Source organism: Mizuhopecten yessoensis, unplaced genomic scaffold (assembly GCF_002113885.1).
Source record: "Mizuhopecten yessoensis strain PY_sf001 unplaced genomic scaffold, ASM211388v2 scaffold6277, whole genome shotgun sequence".
Taxonomy (NCBI): Eukaryota; Metazoa; Mollusca; class Bivalvia; order Pectinida; family Pectinidae; genus Mizuhopecten; species Mizuhopecten yessoensis.
In genome coordinates this window covers 354,037-368,359 of record NW_018406469.1, presented here as the reverse complement: position 1 = coordinate 368,359, position 14,323 = coordinate 354,037, and the positions used below count along the sequence as shown (strand labels likewise).

Genomic DNA, 14,323 nt, shown 5'->3' with positions numbered 1-14,323 from the left:
ATTATAAAGTAGCTAAGACTGCACAAAGTATAAAGTAACTAAAACTGCACATATTATAAAGTAACTAAGACTGCACAAAGAATAAAGTAACTAAAACTAACTAAAACTACACATATTATAAGGAAGCGAAGACTGCACATATTATAAAGTAACTAAGACTGCACAAAGAATAAAGTAACTAAAACTAACTAAAACTACACATATTATAAAGTAACTAAAACTCTACATATTATAAAGTAATTAAAACTACACATATTATAAAGTAACTAAGACTGCACAAAGAATAAAGTAACTAAAACTAACTAAAACTCCACATATTATAAACTAACTAAAACTACACAAAGTATAAAGAAACTAAAACTACACATATTATAAGGTAGCTAAGATTGCACAAAGTATAAAGTAACTAAAACTGCACATATTATAAAGTAACTAAGACTGCACAAAGTATAAAGAAACTAAAACTACACATATTATAAGGAAGCGAAGACTGCACATATTATAAAGTAACTAAAACTCTACATATTATAAAGTAATTAAAACTACACATATTATAAAGTAACTAAATCTACACATATCATAAAGTAACTAAAACTACACAAAGGATAAAGTAACTAAAACTAACTAAAACTACACATATTATAAACAAACTAAAACTACACATATTATAAAGAAACTAAAACTGCACATATTATAAAGTAACTAAGACTGCACAAAGTATAAAGTAACTAAAACTAAACAAATTATAAGGTAGCTAAGACTGCACAAAGTATAAAGAAACTAAAACTACACATATTATAAAGAAACTAAAACTGCACATATTATAAAGTAACTAAAACTGCACATATTATAAAGTAACTAAAACTGCACATATTATAAAGTAACTAAAACTGCACATATTATAAAGTAACTAAGACTGCACAAAGAATAAAGTAACTAAAACTAACTAAAACTACACATATTATAAGGAAGCGAAGACTGCACATATTATAAAGTAACTAAGACTGCACAAAGTATAAAGAAACTAAAACTACACATATTATAAGGAAGCGAAGACTGCACATATTATAAAGTAACTAAGACTGCACAAAGTATAAAGTAACTAAAACTGCACATATTATAAAGTAACTAAGACTGCACAAAGAATAAAGTAACTAAAACTAACTAAAACTCCACATATTATAAAGTAAGGGGGACTACACATATTATAAAGTAACTAAGACTGCACAAAGTATAAAGTAACTAAAACTACACATATTATTAAGTAACTAAAACTACACAAAGTATAAAGTACCTAAACCTACACATATTACAAAAGAACTACACGTATTATAAAGAAACTCAGACGTGTATAATAAATAAACTAAGACTCCACATATTATAAAGTAACTAAAACTACACATATTATTAAGTAACTAAAACTACACAAAGTATAAAAACTACACATATTATAAAGTAACTAAAACTGCACATATTATAAAGTAACTAAGACTGCACAAAGTATAAAGTAACTAAAACTAACTAAAACTCCACATATTATAAAGTAACTAAAACTACACATATTATAAAGTAACTAAAACTGCACATATTATAAAGTAACTAAAACTACACAAAGTATAAAGTAACTAAAACTACACAAAGTATAAAGTAACTAAAACTACACATATTATTAAGTTACTAAGATGACACATATTATAAAGTAGCTTAGACAATACGTATAATAAAGTAACTAAAACTACACATATCATTAAGTAACTAAGATGACACATATGATAACTTAGGCTATACGCATTAAAAAGTAACTAAGACTACACATATCATACATTAGCTAAGTCTACAAATATTTTAAAGCTTCACAATCCTATTGCAATAAATCGTCCGAGACTACACATATTATAAAGTAACTAAGACTACACATATCACAAGGTAGATAAGTCTCCAAATATTTTAAAGCTTCACAATCCTATTGAAATAAATCGTCCGAGACTACACATATTATAAAGTAACTAAGACTACACATATCACAAGGTAGATAAGTCTCCAAATATTTTAAAGCTTCACAATCCTATTGAAATAAATCGTCCGAGACTACACATATTATAAAGTAACTAAGACTACACATATCACAAGGTAGATAAGTCTCCAAATATTTTAAAGCTTCACAATCCTATTGAAATAAATCGTCCGAGACTACACATATTATAAAGTAACTAAGACTACACATATCACAAGGTAGATAAGTCTCCAAATATTTTAAAGCTTCACAATCCTATTGAAATAAATCGTCCGAGACTACACATACACATTACAGAACAATCAAGAAAACAACAATCGAGACAAACAACCGCCAAAACAGCATATATAACAAACAAGTTTTGCATGATCCGACATTAGTAGCTGTCGTGCACTCTAGGTAAGTCCTCTTCCGAAACAACTGTTTGTTAACTTTGAAATGCAAAAGAGCAGCATTGGATACAAAACAAGAAGTGTGACATGTTTTGAAATCATGTACGTTGTTGTTGTTAGTTCTGACGTCTCAAATCACTATTGAAAGTTTATATACAAGTTCATACAATCTATAGTTACCAACCCCAAAGTAAATGTTTAGAAATAATTATCGAAAGTGTGTAGTCTGTCTAGGTTTTAATATCACAACTAATTGAATCAAGTATCAATCCGCCGAGCCTTTTCCCCCTGCGTATACGCTAATGTATGCGCAGTCAGAGCTTACTGAGCTGAGGAAGGGAGACATGTAAATACAATTATATCCTAATATGAGTCTTTTACAATTGGTATTTCATGTGGTTATTTATTTAAGTTGGTGATAAATCCTACAAAGTATGTGAGATATCGTGTTTACTTAAAGGGATGTCCCCAGCCTTACAATACATTTATTACACTTACACACAGGTTAAGATATCTTTCGGCATCTTGTATCTAATTAATACTATGAAATACATATTGAGATACATGCTATATCGTGTATCTATATATCTTGAAGACTTAATTATCTAAAGTGTGTAGTGTATGGCGAAAATGGGTTCTTATATAACAACTTCCATATCTTAACCCATATCTGGACCGATGTTGGTTCAGGGATGATATTAAAGTTAGGGTGTATATTAAAAGGGGTAATCTTTACGTAGATATTTCATTAAGCTTGTGAAAAATCTTACAAAGTATAGAGATACCTTGAATGCTTAAAGAGAAGTCTACAACCTTTAAAGAAGTTTATTTCTTTCGGGTTAATATCTTTTGGCATCTTGTACCTAATTTAATGAGATATACATATTGAGGTAAATGAGATATCGTGTATCTGTATATATCTTGTTTTGCTAATAAGTGTTACGATAACTTGCCTGAGGACATAGACTACTGCCACTGTGGTTAACATCATCCTGACCGGATTTAATCACGTCAATAATCAACGTCATCCCATTATCATCTAGTTTAATGAAAAATTTAGTGCGCACATGCAAACCTACCATGGATTCTCCCCTCTGCTACGTCGTGTTCCTGGCCTTACTCGTACTTGGTAAGTAATGCTACACTGATACTTGGCTCTTCTTCTTTTGCACGAACTAACTCTATTGGCACAGTTCTACACTAGCGTAATGTTACTCTAATTGTTTGTCTATAAGACAAAAAAAATGTTGATGATCTACCGACTGCTAAAGGCTAGGAACTCCATAGATTGTATGCTGGACCGAAATGTTGGCAGTTCTTCCATTCCCTAGATAACGGCAAGAAGGTGCTTCCAAAGTACAACGAAGAGTTAAATTCACACAAGTATCTGTTGGTAGTTACACTTCCGGTTCTAGAGTCTGATAGCTCTAACAGTTGTTTTAGGCTGTAGTCAACACGGTGACAAATGATGTCGCTCTATTTAATTCCAATCGTACCAGCCGATGTGTTGAAGAATTGCGGTCAATATACTGGCCGGTTCCCTCGATTTAAGATATCATTTTGCGGAACATCCCTTACTCTTTCAAGATGTTCAATTTGGTCGAATCGTGGTGTAGGCACGGGCTCTGACATCGCTAGGACAGGGGACAGGCGGAGAAGTTCCTACAGAGGAGGGCTCTGACATCGCTAGGACAGACGGAGAAGTTCCTACAGAGGAGGGATCTGACATCGCTAGGACAGGCGGAGAAGTTCCTACAGAGGAGGGCTCTGATATCGCTAGGACAAGGGACAGGAGGCGAAGTTCCTACAGAGGAGGGCTCTGACATCGCTAGGACAGGGGGCAGGCGGATAAGTTCCTACGGAGGAGGGCTCTGACATCGCTAGGACAGAGGACAGGCGGAGAAGTTCCTACAGAGGAGGCTCTGACATCGCTAGGACAGGCGGAGAAGTACCTACAGAGGAGGGCTCTGACATCGCTGGGACAGGCGGAGAGGTTCCTACAGAGGAGGGTTCTGACCACGCTAGGACAGGCGGAGAAATTCCTACAGAGGAGGGCTCTGACATCGCTGGGACAGGCGGAGAGGTTCCTACAGAGGAGGGCTCTGACATCGCTGGGACAGGCGGAGAGGTTCCTACAGAGGAGGGTTCTGACCACGCTAGGACAGGCGGAGAAATTCCTACAGAGGAGGGCTCTGACATCGCTGGGACAGGCGGAGAGGTTCCTACAGAGGAGGGCTCTGAAATCGCTAGGACAGGGGAAAGGCGGAAAAGTTCCTAAAGAGGGGGCTCTGACATCGCTAGGACAGACGGAGAAGTTCCTACAGAGCAGGGATCTGACATCGCTAGGACAGGCGGAGGAGTTCCTACAGAGGAGGGCTCTGACATCGCTAGGACAGAGGACAGGCGGAGAAGTTCCTACAGAGGAGGGCTCGGACATCGCTGGGACAGGCGGAGAGGTTCCTACAGAGGAGGGTTCTGACCACGCTAGGACAGGCGGAGAAGTTCCTACGGAGGAGGGCTCTGACATCGCTAGGACAGGCGGAGAAGGTCCTACAGAGGAGGGCTCTGACATCGCTAGGACAGACGGAGAAGTTCCTACAGAGCAGGGATCTGACATCGCTAGGACAGGCGGAGGAGTTCCTACAGAGGAGGGCTCTGACATCACTAGGACAGGCGGAGAGGTTCCTACAGGGGAGGGCTCTGACATCGCTAGGACAGGCGGAGAAGCTCCTACAGAGGAGGGCTCTGATATCGCTAGGACAGGCGGAGAAGTTCTTACAGAGGAGGGATCTGACATCGCTAGGACAGGCGGAGGAGTTCCTACAGAGGAGGGCTCTGACATCGCTAGGACAGGGGACAGGCGGATAAGTTCCTACGGAGGAGGGCTCTGACATCGCTAGGACAGGCGGAGAGGTTCCTATGGAGGAGGACTCTTTACATCGCTAATTGTAGGACAGTAGTCCGAATTATTCTGACGTTTTATCGACGTTTTTCATATCGGTCTGTCGTCGATTAACGTCAGATCTCCGACCCTCTATAAGATGCGGGAAATATGCGACCCGCGCCCGGAGCGCACTTCAAACTGATATTTCAGAAACAAATCGTCACTTTCACACACATGTCGCACATGGATCGAAAGACCTATTCTTTATGCACAAGATGAACATACACTAGAACAGGGGTGGAACTTCCTATGGAGGAAGACTCTGACATCACTAGAACAGACGTGGGACTTCTTACGGAGGAAGACTCTGACATCACTAGACCAGACGTGGGACTTCCTACGTAGTAAGACTCTGACATCACTAGAACATGCGTGGGACTTCCTACGGAGGAAGACCCTGACATACACTAGAACAGGGGTGGAACTTCCTATGTAGGAAGACTCTGACATCACTAGAATAGGCGTGGGACTTCCTACGGAGGAAGACCCTGACATCACTAGAACAGGCGTGTGACTTCCTACGGAGGAAGACTCTGTCATCCCTAGAACAGGCCTGGGACTTCCTACGAAGGAAGACTCTGACATCACTAGACCAGACGTGGGACTTCCTACGTAGTAAGACTCTGACATCACTAGAACATGCGTGGGACTTCCTACGGAGGAAGCCTCTGACATCACTAGAACAGACGTGGGACTTCCTACGGAGGAAGCCTCTGACATCACTAGAACAGACGTAGGACTTCCTACGGAGGAAGACTCTGACATACACTAGAAGAGGGGTGGAACTTCCTATGGAGGAAGACTGTGACATCACTAGAACAGACGTGGGACTTCCTACGGAGGGAGACTCTGACATACACTAGAACAGGGGAGGAACTTCCTATGGAGGAAGACTGTGACATCACTAGAACAGACGTGGGACTTCTTACGGAGGAAGACTCTGACATCACTAGACCAGGCGTGGGACTTCCTACTGAGGAAGACTCTGACATCACTAGACCAGACGTGGGACTTCCTACGTAGTAAGACTCTGACATCACTAGAACACGCCTGGGACGTCCTACGGAGGAAGACGCTGACATCACTAGAACACGCCTGGGACGTCCTACGGAGGAAGACGCTGACATCACTAGAACACGCCTGGGACGTCCTACGGAGGAAGACGCTGACATCACTAGAACACGCCTGGGACGTCCTACGGAGGAAGACGCTGACATCACTAGAACAGGCGTAGGACTTCCTACGGAGGAAGACTCTGACATCACTAGAACACGCCTGGGACGTCCTACGGAGGAAGACGCTGACATCACTAGAACAGGCGTAGGACTTCCTACGGAGGGAGACTCTGACATACACTAGAACAGGCGTGGAACTTCCTATGGAGGAAGACTGTGACATCACTAGAACAGACGTGGGACTTCTTACGGAGGAAGACTCTGACATCACTAGAACAGGCGTAGGACTTCCTACGGAGGAAGACTCTGACATACACTAGAACAGGGGTGGAACTTCCTATGGAGGAAGACTCTGACATCACTAGAACAGGCCTGGGACTTCCTACGGAGGAAGACTCTGACATCACTAGAATAGGCGTGGGACTTCCTACGGAGGAAGACTCTGACATCACTAGAATAGGCGTGGGACTTCCTACGGAGGAAGACTCTGACATACACTAGAACAGGGGTGGAAGTTCCTATGGAGGAAGACTCTGACATCACTAGAACAGGCGGAGGACTTCCTACGGAGGAAGACTCTGACATCACTAGAACAGGCGTGGGACTTCCTGCGAAGGAAGACTCTGACATTGCTAGAACAGGCGTGGGACTTCCTGCGAAGGAAAACTCTGACATTGCTAGGACAGGCGTGGGACTTCCTGGGAAGTATGCTATAGTACAGGCGTGGTGCCGGCACGGCTCTGACATCGCTTAGCAGGCGTGGAGGTTCCTACGGGAAGGGCTCTGACATCGCTAGAACAGGCGTGGAACTTCCTGCGAAGGAGGACTCTAGCATACGAAGGTTGTTATTCTTGTTTGTGTTATCTCGCCATGACAGGTCTGAATAGATAGTTACTCCAAAGTATTTGCTGTTTTGGACTGTTTGCAGTTTGTATCCGAGCAGTTTGTAAATAAACGTTAGTGGAATTATTTTCAAGCTAGTGCATGGCAACATATTTTTCATGTTTAACTGCATTTACAAGGTGTCTTACCACTAATGTAGATGTTCAAGATATGTTTTTAAAGCAGAAGCTATTTAGTGCATACCCTATATAGATCTATATATCACGCAATGGTCAAAGAATAGCTGCACGTCGGAGTCCACAGGTCGCTGACCTATTGCAAGAAAAGAAGCGTGTCGTCCACCTTTCCCTGAGCGACCCCTAGGCCCGTATTCATGAAACTGTTTTCATGCTCAAGCATTGATTTTGTACTCAGGCCACGTGTCTTGCTCCCTTTATAAATTAATGCAATAAAAAAAAATTGTCAATGGTTTGGAAAATTATTGAAGAGACATCAAGGCGAATACTGTTTTCAATGTTTACATTTTACCTTTTGATCGTTTGACATGATTTAAGCGAGTTACAAGAAATTTGGTTTGAGCACAGAATCCATGCTTGAGCATGAGACCGGTTTCATGATTATGGGCCCTGATATCATATCAGAAGCTTCTCACTGGCTCCATTCGACGATCACGCATCGCTTCCTGTTGTGCAGAAAGTCCTCAAACAAGCCGGGATGGTGTTGCGGATTCCAAAGGAGTGTATTTTCTTGAGTAGTCTCTGGTGGGTCATTTTATCTAACGCCTTACTTAAGTCCAGGAGCACGAGATGATATATGATGTGGCAATCTAACCGCGCTCTGTCTAATATGCTGTACTTACTTGAAGTAAATAACTGCGAGCGACATAAGTCTCTAGCACGATTTTCTTTCTAAAAAATAGGTACACCGTGTGCATGTTTCAATAGCGCAGGTATATGAAGCGTATAAAGATCAGTTGGTGTATCCTTTTGACTGCTGGGGCTAGTTCAACAGCAAAAAAATCTTTAGAGACTGCCGATGGGTTTGAGTCTGGGCAAGTTGGTTTATGTAGGCTGTGTCTTCTTAGCAACTCTTCTACTCCCAGTGTCGATGATGAGAGCATCTTACCTGGAGCTGGTGCGGTGGTGGTGTTCTGTCGAGTGATGACGGACTTGAGCTACTCGTTAAGTATACCATATTTTGTTTTTGCAGCCTGTTGGATTTTCCAAGTGAAGCGAACCCAAGTGTTTCCTGTTGTTTGTTGTTGATGTGTGACCAGAGCCTTTTTGATATGCGATGGTAATCTGGGCTAATGATGTTGTGTACATTGGATTTTTTGTTGTGGGCATGTCTGATCGTTGTTTTTCCGTCTTCAGTGATCTGTAACTAGTCCAGTCGCGTTCACTCTTCACACTTCTTTTACGCGCAGTCCATGCAACGCACCATTCGTCTAGTTTTCGTGTTCAACCAGGGGTTAGTGTGAGTTTACCTTGATTGGTTGTAAGGTACATTTAATCAAGTCTTGGTGGAAGTAGTCCCACATCTCTATGACATCTCGAGAGTCCTGCGATAGAAATATGCTAACAAAGATATATAATATTTACGTTGCTGTTACTGGCGAAATATTAAGAATGAATGTGAAAATTATATAGCAAATCAGGGTTAGTAATCGATCTTAGTTTAGCCTCGTTTTGAAATATGATATTTATCTGATCAAGGTATGTACAGCATCGCTAGAAAAGGTATACACACTTATACAGTTCACTAACACTATACGTATACGCTGCTAACCTGAAGACTAACAGAAGAAATTATATTTATTTTATAGATTCTGTCTCCGGCGTGAGGTTCAGGTACACCAGTTATTACTACAGCGGATATCGATATTACTATAGAGGATACAGCTATACCTACTATTACTACGCTGGGTCGTAAGTATCGATATTTCAGTGGATAGAAATTACATAACATACAGTCTAAAGTACCGATACTTCAGTGGATAGATATTACATAGTAGTAAGTACCGATACTTCAGTGGATATATATTATACCAGGTCGTAAGTACTGATACTTCAGTGGATATATATTATAAAGAAGTAAGTACCGAAACTTAGTGGATATATATTATACCAGGTCGTAAGTACCCATACTTCAGTGGATATGTATTACACCAGGTCGTAAGAACCGATACTTCAGTGGATATATATTACACCAGGTCGTTAGTACCGATACTTCAGAGGATATGTATTACACCAGGTCGTAAGTACCGATACTTCAGTTGATAGATATTATACCAGGTCGTACGAACCGATACTTCAGTGGATATATATTATACCAGGTCGTAAGTACCGATACTTCAGTGGATATATGTTATACCAGGTCGTAAGTACTGATACTTCAGTGGATATATATTATAAAGAAGTAAGTACCGAATCTTAGTGGATATATATTATACCAGGTCGTAAGTACCGATACTTCAGTTGATATATATTATACCAGGTCGTACGAACCGATACTTCAGTGGATATATATTATACCAGGTCGTAAGTACTGATACTTCAGTAGATATATATTATAAAGAAGTAAGTACCGAAACTTAGGGGATATATATTATACCAGGTCGTAAGTACCGATACTTCAGTGGATAAATATTGCACCAGGTCGTAAGTACCGATACTTCAGTGGATATGTATTATACCAGGTCGTAAGTACCGATACTTCAGTGGATAGATATTACATAGTAGTAAGTACCGATACTTCAGTGGATATATATTATACCTGGTCGTAAGTACTGATACTTCAGTGGATATATATTATAAAGAATTAAGTACCGAAACTTAGTGGATATATATTATACCAGGTCGTAAGTACCGATACTTCAGTGGATAAATATTACACCAGGTCGTAAGTACCGATACTTCAGTGGCTATATATTATACCAGGTCGTAAGTACCCATACTTCAGTGGATATGTATTACACCAGGTCGTAAGTACCGATACTTCAGTGGATAGATATTACACCAGGTCGTAAGTACCGATACTTCAGTGGATAAATATTGCACCAGGTCGTAAGTACCGATACTTCAGTGGATAGATATTACACCAGGTCGTAAGTACCCATACTTCAGTGGATATGTATTACACCAGGTCGTAAGTACCGATACTTCAGTGGATATATATTACACCAGGTCGTTAGTACCGATACTTCAGTGGATATGTATTACACCAGGTCGTAAGTACCGATACTTCAGTGGATATATATTACACCAGGTCGTAAGTACCGATACTTCAGTGGATATATATTACACCAGGTCGTAAGTACCGATACTTCAGTGGATATATATTACACCAGGTCGTAAGTACCGATACTTCAGTGGATATATATTACACCAGGTCGTAAGTACCGATACTTCAGTGGATATATATTACACCAGGTCGTAAGTACCGATACTTCAGTGGATATATATTACACCAGGTCGTAAGTACCGATACTTCAGTGGATATATATTACACCAGGTCGTAAGTACCGATACTTCAGTGGATATATATTACACCAGGTCGTAAGTACCGATACTTCAGTGGATATATATTACACCAGGTCGTAAGTACCGATACTTCAGTGGATATATATTACACCAGGTCGTAAGTACCGATACTTCAGTGGATATATATTACACCAGGTCGTAAGTACCGATACTTCAGTGGATATATATTACACCAGGTCGTAAGTACCGATACTTCAGTGGATATATATTACACCAGGTCGTAAGTACCGATACTTCAGTGGATATATATTACACCAGGTCGTAAGTACCGATACTTCAGTGGATATATATTACACCAGGTCGTAAGTACCGATACTTCAGTGGATATATATTACACCAGGTCGTAAGTACCGATACTTCAGTGGATATATATTACACCAGGTCGTAAGTACCGATACTTCAGTGGATATATATTACACCAGGTCGTAAGTACCGATACTTCAGTGGATATATATTACACCAGGTCGTAAGTACCGATACTTCAGTGGATATATATTACACCAGGTCGTAAGTACCGATACTTCAGTGGATATATATTACACCAGGTCGTAAGTACCGATACTTCAGTGGATATATATTACACCAGGTCGTAAGTACCGATACTTCAGTGGATATATATTACACCAGGTCGTAAGTACCGATACTTCAGTGGATATATATTACACCAGGTCGTAAGTACCGATACTTCAGTGGATATATATTACACCAGGTCGTAAGTACCGATACTTCAGTGGATATATATTACACCAGGTCGTAAGTACCGATACTTCAGTGGATATATATTACACCAGGTCGTAAGTACCGATACTTCAGTGGATATATATTACACCAGGTCGTAAGTACCGATACTTCAGTGGATATATATTACACCAGGTCGTAAGTACCGATACTTCAGTGGATATATATTACACCAGGTCGTAAGTACCGATACTTCAGTGGATATATATTACACCAGGTCGTAAGTACCGATACTTCAGTGGATATATATTACACCAGGTCGTAAGTACCGATACTTCAGTGGATATATATTACACCAGGTCGTAAGTACCGATACTTCAGTGGATATATATTACACCAGGTCGTAAGAACCGATACTTCAGTGGATATATATTACACCAGGTCGTAAGTACCGATACTTCAGTGGATATATATTATAAAGTAGTAAGTACCGAAACTTAGTGGATAGATATAAAACTTTATTTCACCAGCAACTTAACGAGCTCTACCGTTTGCTTGTCAATATCTCGATAAATATGTCAGAAATGATAGGAAAGAAACTTTCATTTTTGTTGAGCAGGTACTTTGATAAGGTGCACGTTCCACGCCATCCTGTCCTGCAGTGAATGGACACCGTGTAGTTACGACCAATATTTTGTTGTAGATCGTATGGAGGAGGGATTGCCGGGATCGTTGTCGGATGTCTGATCACCGTTGGCGGCATCATTGCCTGTATCGTCTCTTTTTGTATATTGTGCAGACGAAGGAGAAGGACAGCCGGCCGACTCATCACTCCGGCCGTATACTCTCCTAATACTACCTCCGGTATATATATTTATAGACAGACCCTGTCATATTTTCTCCATAAAGTATTATACCTCTGGTATATTTATCGAGGGGGTCGATTTCCTGTGACACTAGAAGTTTGTCATTCGAGTCTGCTCGAAGGGAATAACACGTTAAAACAATATTAAACTTTTGGGCAATTAAACACCCAAAAACAACTGTTATTGTGTATTACAAACATAAATATCTTCATTGTGGCATTATTGTACAGTATGGCCATGTCCTAACATTATATTAAATGTAAATGAATGTTTAAAAACTCACATGATGGTCAGTGTTATGTCGTTTTGTTGTTTTGTCGTTCTCGTTCCGTTTTCTTTTGATTCCGATATTAAAGCAATAAATTATTATTAACACAAGTTTGAGTTAATTGGTTAATAAGAACATATAAATCAGACAAACCTCTATGGTACTGAGTTATATGTGTGATACCTGTTTTGCAGCTACCGGAACTGTCGTGATACAGGGTAACACCCCTATACTTTGGGCAGAAGGCTCCCCACACGGACTCCAGGGCCAGGAGAGCGGACATTTGCCGCCATCCTACGATATGGTTGTTGCTGGTACTACTGCTACCTCAACAACCACTGCCGGTTCCGTCGGAGGTATCTCTTCCCCAACCGACACGGATACCGCTCAAAAATTCTGAAGGCACAAAACTTACACCTGCAGTGCCTTATTGTTTAGAATCGCATTGCTTGCCTTTCTGATAATCTGATTATATGATATTTTAAAAAACAACTTTACATCATATTATATTTTTAGGGGGTTTAGAATCTCCAGAAAAAAACTATTCCTTTTCATAAAATGCCCTTATATTTTTTTCAGTATGCACTTCTCGTTATACAAACATGTTATACTTATTCATGTGTGAAGTTTTTGCATTTTAAAATTTGACTCTGGCGTCAAGTTAGAGTTCATACACAAAGCTGTACTCTTCGGAGAAAATGATACCTCATTTCCGCTTTGTCTAAGCTCATCTTATTTAACTTCATATCAGTATGTTTACATTGCTCGCCGTTGTTTTAACATAATATTTGTGTCAATAAAGTTCTATTACATTTCATTTACTTAAGTTAATTCTGTTCAGATGGCAGGGAACGAACGAAATGACAATATTGAACATTTCAAATGAAAAATTTGATTCAACAAGGAAACCGTTATACCACCAGCAAATAGAGACCATTCCTTAGTAAGATCAGATTTCGTGTGTACTTTGAAATGTTTTGAAGGAAAAAAGAATGATTCATCTATCCCATAATGTCAAGCATGTTGTTGCAGTGGATAAATTCAGGTGGGACCTTTTTAGAGAGCCTAATCAAATATATACATAAAATTAGTTTGCCATAATTGGGGATAAGATATGAACCAAGAGTTGTTCAGAAACTCTAATCGTCATTTAATACTCCGTACACACCAGGCTAGACCCTTTACTTGACTCGCACTACCTCCTAAGTGCATACTGGTTGATAGACCACACATCGTAGATGAGGTTATCCCACTGTCCTGTCAGGCTGTTGTCTAAGCCGACACGATTTTTCACCAAGTTGAAAAGTTGTGCTACAATCATAGGATTTTCAACACCATTTCTCATTCAAAGCATGATGGCAAGTGTTCTAACCATGCATGCTATCTCACCTGTTCTCTCCCTCCCTCCGTTCTCCATCTATAGAAGTACAAATCACATTCTTATTCATTGTCATACTGTGGGTATAATGTTAACAGGATTGCGTCTGTGGGGTTTTGTTTTGTCTTGGTTTCAAAGAACTGTCAAGTCTATTATTTTGGAGTATATTCCCTATATAATGTTAGAGAGTCTCAAACGCTCTGTGTTGTACCTTCAACTAAAA

At 39.8% G+C, this 14,323-nt stretch overlaps 1 protein-coding gene across 1 annotated transcript; it reads left to right on the top strand.

Annotated features, from left to right (window-relative positions):
• The first annotated feature begins 3,426 nt into the window (after positions 1–3,426).
• LOC110451887 lies at positions 3,427–13,537 on the top strand. Its single transcript, XM_021500115.1, has 4 exons — positions 3,427–3,535; positions 9,194–9,296; positions 12,292–12,452; positions 12,917–13,537. Exons 1-4 carry the CDS (start codon positions 3,454–3,456, stop codon positions 13,120–13,122), a joined length of 552 nt encoding a protein of 183 aa, XP_021355790.1. The 5' UTR covers positions 3,427–3,453; the 3' UTR covers positions 13,123–13,537.
• The last annotated feature ends 786 nt before the right edge of the window (positions 13,538–14,323 follow it).